Here is a 7,695-nt window from a genome sequence, read left to right on the forward strand (position 1 = left end):
TTCTGTGTATTGGCTCATAGGTGGAAGAGTGGTAAGGGTGGGCAATGGGGGTCAAGTGACTTGCCCAGGGTCACACAGCTAGGAAGTGGCTGAGGCCAGGTTTGAACCTAGGACCTCCCGTCTCTAGGCCTGACTCTCAATCCACTGAGCTACCCAGCTGCCCCCTCTAAGGTGATTTCTGTTTCATGCTCTTCACTTATATTGAAGTATAAGGCCACCCAAATCCTCAGGTCTTACTGTTCCTCCCTAACTGCTTTCTAGAAGAGTACAGAGAAAAAATGATGCCTTTCCTTGTCCAGTGAGTCCAACCAAGGGAATAAAAGAACTGCCATTGTCATATTAGTAGACACTGAGTTCTGCTGTCTCTGTCCTCCTCCCAATCCCACTGAGCTCTGACTGTCACTTCAGTGGTTTCTCAGCCTTGCTGGAATTCAGTTTCCAAATGAACACAATTCTGATAAAAGAACTTTCTTCTTCCACTAAGGTAGATGCTTCAAGCTAATAAGTAAATAAAGAGGGTTTGAAATCATCAGAAATTCTCAAATTTCTTTAACAAACGTTCTTGGCAGAGTGTTATGTTATCGTGTGACCACAAACCCTGGAGAGGTCTTTTTAACCCAACTCAACTAATAATCATTGAGTAGCTCTCAGGTACCTGAGCTTCTCCAACTGTTGGCCATATCTGAAGAAGACATTAGCTGTTTTCTATCACTTAGCACAGCAAGTGAGTAATGTAAATGGATGGCGGGGATACTAGAGATTTTCAAGGACACATAGCCTGCTAACATGAGAGACTAATCGTTTGGAGAAATTATTTACTAATATTTGCTCTCCTTTTTACCCATTATAATGAGGTCTGGGTTGTTGTAATTAATCATTTTCTGTATTTAGCTTGCAAATTTTTGGACAAACAGCAGGAATTATGCAATTATCCTTGTTGCTGTTTAACTAAATTTAATTTAACATCAAGGATTGGGTGACAAGGTGTGTGGAGAGAGTTAAGAAGGGAGCAGGTTGTAAATGCCCCAAAGAGGAATTAATATTTTATCCTACAAGTAATAGGGAGCCATTAGGGTTTATTGAGTGGTGTTGTGACATGGTTACCTCTATATTTTGGCAGCTGTTTGGAGGATAGATTGGAAAGGAGAGAGATGATAAGGCAGGAAAACTTATAAGAGAATATGGAAATAAATCAAGTGAGAAGTGATGAAGATCTAGATTGGGGTGGGGTGGGACTGTATGAGAAGAGAGAAGAGGTCATATATTAAGAGCTGGTAGAGAAATAGAAATCACATTTATTAGTATCTAGGGCAGTTAGGTGGTACCATGGCACACAGAGCATCAGACCTGGAGTCTGGAAGACTCATCTTTCTGAGTTCAAATCTGGCCTCAGATATTTATTAACTGGGTTTCCCTGGACAAGTCACTTAATTTTGTTTGCTTCCATCGTCTCATCTGTAAAATAAGCTGGAGAAGGAAATGGCCAACCACTCTACTATCTTTGCCAAGAAAACCTCAAATGGGATTGTGAAGAGTTAGACATGACTGAACAACAACAACAAAATGGGTATATTTAGTGAGAGGCTGTATGGTGTCGTGTATAGAGAGAGATCTGACCTCAGAGCAGGAAGACCAAGGTTTAAGTCTCACTTCTAATACATCCTGGCCATGTGGCAATGGCCAACTCTCTTAACCTCTTAGTTCTTTAGGTGACTCACTAAAGAATATAAATTGTAGAGAAAGTGCCAGCCTGAGTTGATAAAGTTCCCTTATCTGAGAGTTGCTTATACCAGTAACATCACAAGCCCAATCCCTATCCCTATGCCCAATATACATACATGAATATATATATATATGTACATAGATATAAGTATGTATCTGTATATACATATATACGAAGATTACAGATCTTTCAAATATATACCTTATGTTTAGATTTCTTTATATTCCATATTCAAGAAGCACTATCCCAATACTCTTAACACATAGAACCACAGAAGGCAATGGAGCCTTTCTGGAGCTTCTCATCTTTACAATTTATTACCCAAAGAGTTCTAGATTTCTGAAAGCCTTAACTACAATGAAGATTGTTGAAAAGAAAGAGCTTTAAGAATCTTCCATTATTTTCTCAGCTATTGGCTTCATAGAGCCAAAGCTGTTCTTGGCGAGGTTTCAGACTCATCCAATCCAAAGAGGAGAGGAAGCAATGCTCAGAAGTAGCAAAAAGACAAATTTAGGATTAATATAAACAACTAGAATTCCTAATCATTAGAACTATCCAAAAGTGGAATGGTGGGTTCTTGTTCATTAGAGATCTACCATAAAAGGCCAGAAGACTATTCACTGGGTATGTCTTAATGGGGATTCTGCTTTATATTTTGGTTGAGCCAAATGGTCTCTAGGGTCCCTACCAATCCTAAGGTTCTGAAATTCCATAAGATAAGTACTCCTTTAAAAGAACCCCAAACACTAATACACTCCTGGTGGAGTTGTGAATTGGTCCAACCATTCTGGAGGGCAATTTGGAACTATGCCCAAAGAGCTTTAAAAGAATGCCTGCCCTTTGATCCAGCCATACCACTGCTGGGTTTGTATCCCAAAGAGATAATAAGGAAAGAGACTTGTACAGAAACATTTATAGCCACGTTCTTTGTGGTAGCAAAAATTGGAAAATGAGAGAATGTCCTTCGATTGGTGAATGGCTGAACAAATTGTGGTATCTGATGGTGATGGAATACTGTTGTGCTGAAAGGAATAATGAACTGGAGGAATTCCGTGTGAACTGGAATGACCTCCAGGAATTGATGCAGAGTGAAAAGAGCAGAACTAGGAGAACATTGTACACAGAGACTGATACACTGTGGTAAAATCAATTGTAAAGGACTTCTGTACTAGCAGCAATGCAACGTCCCAGGACAATCCAGAGGAACTTATGAGAAAGAATGTATCTACATCTAGAGAAAGAACTGTGGGAGTAGAAATACAGAAGAAAAACATATGATAGATCATGTGGTTCAATGGAGATATGATGGGGGTTTTGATGTTAAAAGATCATTCTACTGCAAATATGAATAACATGGAAATAGGATTTGAATAATGATACATATATAACCCATTGGAACTGCTTGTCAGCTCTAGGAGGGGGGAGGAAAGAAGAGGGGAATCATGAATCATGTAACCATAAAAAATATTCTAAAGAAAAAAAGATAAAAGGAAAAAGGAAAGAAAAGAAAAGAAAGGAAAAGAAAGGAAAGGAAAAGAAAGGAAAGGAAAAGAAAAGAAGAACAAGCTAGATTGTAAGCTTCCATCTCAAATGAAGGTAGCCTTCTGCACTCTCCATGCTAGGTCTTAATGTTAAGGAACAGAAGAGTCTAGGGAGAAAAAAAGAAATAATACCCCATACCAAAGAGATGGATGGAGAAGCCCTTTCTCACCATTTCGATATTGTTCAACTTCACAGAAATGAGTTCCAGTGGGAGTGTTGATAAATGCATGGACATGCTCCACTCCATTCTGAAAATGAGAAAAATATCCAGTTAATTTTCAGTATCGATCCACATTTATTTTCTAAGTGTCAGACACTGTGCTAGGCACTAGGGATATAAAGGCAAAAGTGAAATAGTCCCCATCTTCAAGGAGCTCACATTCTATCAAGCAAGATCATACAGATAGCATTCACGTAAATATGTGCAAAATAAATATCAAAAAATACAAAGAAGTAATCACCAGAAGCCAAGAGGACCAAGAACAGCCTCAGGGAGCAGGTGATGAATGAGCTAAGCCTGAATAACATGGGTTCTTTTAGGTATATAAATTGGGAAATACAACTTAGTGAGCTGACCTTTTCCAAACGTTTCCAGGGAGCCTCTTCAATATAGACTTTGGCTCGATTAACGTGGTTAAATGAAGAAAGGAAATGTTCGCAAATATCCATAGCAAAGGTCTCAATGGTTCTGATCTGCAAAGAAAAGCAAAACACCTGATGACATGAACACTTTGCTCCAGGTACACTGCCACCACCACTGCTACTAAAGGGCTGCCACCATTTGCAGTTTATATGAATGATCCATAGCTTTCTTAGTGTTGTGAAACAGAGGCCTGAAAGGGATTTTGGAAGGAGAGTGAATTCATTGTCATAATAACCCATAGGAGCTATGAAGCAATGGAGCCAGAGGACATGGGTTCAAATCATACCTCTGACACTTTCTACATTGTAATTATGTGAACAAGTTAATCTCCCTGAGCTTTAGGTTCTTTCTTTATGAAATAAAGGGAAACTCATAATAAAGAAAAATAAATAAATAAAAATGAGGTGGGGAGGGGACTAGATGATCTCTTAGATTTTTTTCAGCTCTAAATTTATGATTAATAAAACATTTTCCCAACATAGCCTTGAGTCACATAGTTTACAATCTACTACAATTTTTAGGATCATAGATTTTAGATTCAGAGAACATTGAGTTTGACTCCCTTTCATAGATGAGTAAACTGAAGCTAAGAGATAGTTAAATGATTTGCCTAGGTGGGGAAGCTGGATAGCTCAGTGGATTGGGAGCCAGGCCTAGAGATGGGAGGTCCTGGGTTCAAATCTGACCTCAGACACTTCCCAGCTATGCGACCCAAGTCACTTGACCCCCATTGCCTAGCCCTTACCAGTCTTCAGTCTTGGAGCCAATACACAGTATTGACTCCAAGATGGAAGGTAAGGGTTTAAAAAATAAAATAAAAAATGAAATAAAATAAAAATAAATAAATGATTTGCCTAGGATCAGAAGTACCTAAAATGGGACTTGAACCTATGTCTTCCCAGCTCTACTGTCTTCTAGGTCATATTCCCATTAACATGCAAAACATGACATCACCAATCTCTTCAAGAACTTGAGTCCTGAATAATATTTCCTGACTGATCCTATAAGACGCACATATTATTGTCCCATTTTATACAAGAAGAAACTGAGACTCAATGAGTTGAAGTGAAATGCCCCCATGAACACAAAGCTAATAAACAAAACTGCCAAGTCTATCCCTGGTGTTTTGCCTCAAGCTCCAGGGCTCCTTTGACTATCCTTTAATTGAGCCTCAGCCTTCTCCACTGAAGCCCTGAGACTTTGGAGCTGCCAAGAATGGTTAATAAAACATCCTTAACAGATGAGAATCTGTCCTCTTTTTTAAAAAGAACTCTCCCTTGAGCTTCTATAACACCCCCTCAGAACCCCATTCTGAGAGAGAAAGCGTGGAGATGGATGGGAAGAAAAACAACTCAAAATACATGTCCTTCTGATGGCAAGCGGACAAGTGTGCTCTTCAAGTACAAATAGCTCATGTTTTGTAGGACGATTTGCAGCTTAGATACAGAACACTTTTCACCAAACAACCCTGTGAGGTACACAGGAGACAGAGGCTTAGAAAGGTTGCAGAATTACCCGAGTGTGACATTGCTGCTAAGTGGCGTGGGCTGGGATTCAACACCTGGTCTTCCCATTCCAAATTCAGGTTTCTTTCCATCGAAACCCCTAGTTCATCTAGTATTGAGCATGGTTGCTTGCAGTTTATGGGTAATTAATGGCAAGGATAGATGGGAAGGCAGGAGAGTTTAACAACTGGGGCAAAGAATTAGAAGACTAAAGAAGAGTACCTTAGCATTCTTTTAGTCTAAAGAAAATACAAAATGTCAGAAATCATAAGAGGATTTGAAGGGATTCTTGACAGAGTGCTTGAAGTGCTTTCTTTCAGAAAAACAAAATGAAAACATGAAAGGATTAGAAGGTATTCTGGAAAGAATAGCACTTTTACCTCCCCCAAAACCTCACCTAGAAAAACAGAATATAAGAGTTGGAAGGGATCTCAGAGTTCATCTAGCCAAACCTTTGAGTGATTCCCTCCATGATATCCCTAGCAAGTAGCCATCTCATCTCTTTAGGGTAACATAGTGGAAAGGAAGTTGGATTTGGAGTTGGGGGACCTTGATTCAAATTCCAGCCCAGTAATATGTTGCCAGCTTGAATTTTGGAATTGTCTATCACTCCAGGCCTCAGTTTTTTCATCCATAAAATGAGAGAGCTGGGTTAAATGATTTCTGGAGTTCCTTTCAGATCTAAATTTATGATCTCCAGTAAGGACAAACCCATTAGCTCCTAAGGCAATCCATGTCACTTTTAGCCCTAAAGCATTTTAGTTTGTAAGTGAGTTTGGGGAAGGAAAGAAGGAAGGAGGGAAGGAAGGAAGGAAGGAAGGAAGAAAGGAAGGAAGGAAGGAAGGAAGGAAGGAAGGAAGGAAGGAAGGAAGGAAAGAAGGAAGGAAGGAAAGAAGGAAGGAAGGAAGGAAGGAAAGACANCAAAAAGTAGGAAAGAAGCAAACATTTAAATGCCTACTAAGTGTTAGGCACTGTGCTAAGCTCTTTACAAATATTATCTCACTTTATCCTTCACAACCACCCTACAAAATAGTGAAATTATTATCCTTATTTTACAGTGTGGAAACTAAGTCACACAGAGGTTAAGTGACCTGCTCAAGATCACACAGTTAATAACTATCCGAGGCTATATTTGAACTCAGATCTTCCAGACTCCAGGCCCAATACTGGACATCAGTTCCAACTTCCTCAATTTACAGATGAGGGAACTAAAAACTAGAGAGGGTTAAAAAAAAAAAAACTAGAGAGGTTACACTGGTCATAAAGAGCAAAGTCAAGATTCCAACTCAGCTTCTCTGATTTTACTTCATGATTCTTTCCTTTACTCCATGATGTAGCACTCACTGTTAGAAACTTTTTCTTTATCAATTCCAAGCTACCAAACCTTAGATATAAGGAATATCCAAATAGAGACCCTATATGAAGTTGTTAGATGAGCTTGCTGCCCCAAAGGAGACATAATAATAATAATAATAATAATGCATACTAAGAAGGTAGAGTCAAAAGAGAGAACTTATTAAAGGAGTACAGCATCTTTCTTGCATGTATCTTTTCCCAAAAGATATTCTAGAGTCCAGAGGATTTTAGTCCAGATCAGGGAAATAGAGAAATCCTTTGAGATTTGTTCAAGGCACCAAACCCTAGGAAGCCATGGAAGCCCCAAATGAAAAATCAAACAAACCAAAATAAGATGAAATATCCCAGATTTCCAAGATGACTTACTTACCCCTTTGAATTTTGCCAGAACATGGACGGTGTTCTTGATGGTGTCTGTGGGGACGATGTCAGAGTTGTCTCCAAGGAGGTAATCTTTCTTGGTACTCAAAGTGAGCTGGACCGATGCTGCCACTTCCTTAATGGTGTGGTATTTGCCATCTCGTTGGATGTGGAGAACTCTGACCATATCCTTTCCATACCCGGTACGTACAAATTCCACGTCCCTGTTCTACAGTGAAAACAAATTCATTTCAAATTCATTAGATGACTGACATCTCAGGATGTCAGACAATCCCTAAATTAGATGAGGCTTTAGTTCTTAACTGAGTTTTGCTTTTGTATTGCCAGTCCTTGGAATGGAGACAGGAACATAGTAGGTCTTTATAAAATGCTCGTTGATGATTGATGATAATTTGTTCAAGCCAGATTCTCATACAATGAATAACAAAGGGTAAAATTCAGTATATCTATGAAAGTGTTATACATAGACATTAGTTAGGAATGGGGCCAGGTGTTCTGACTTCCCTGCCATAGGAAACTCCTTGATAAGAAATCTCTTTCTACCA

The 7,695-nt window shown here is 39.1% G+C and overlaps 1 protein-coding gene across 1 annotated transcript; it reads right to left on the reverse strand.

The window, feature by feature from the left end:
• Positions 1-3,434: 3,434 nt before the first annotated feature.
• On the reverse strand, positions 3,435-7,358 carry LOC123255030 (uricase-like; the record flags this gene model as incomplete). Its single annotated transcript, XM_044683900.1, has 3 exons — positions 3,435-3,513; positions 3,842-3,958; positions 7,140-7,358. Coding segments are annotated over 3 exons (415 nt in total), but the record flags the coding sequence as incomplete, so codon positions are not given.
• Between the last annotated feature and the right edge of the window lie 337 nt (positions 7,359-7,695).

This window comes from Gracilinanus agilis, unplaced genomic scaffold (genome assembly GCF_016433145.1).
Source record: "Gracilinanus agilis isolate LMUSP501 unplaced genomic scaffold, AgileGrace unplaced_scaffold38049, whole genome shotgun sequence".
In the NCBI taxonomy this organism is placed as follows: Eukaryota; Metazoa; Chordata; class Mammalia; order Didelphimorphia; family Didelphidae; genus Gracilinanus; species Gracilinanus agilis.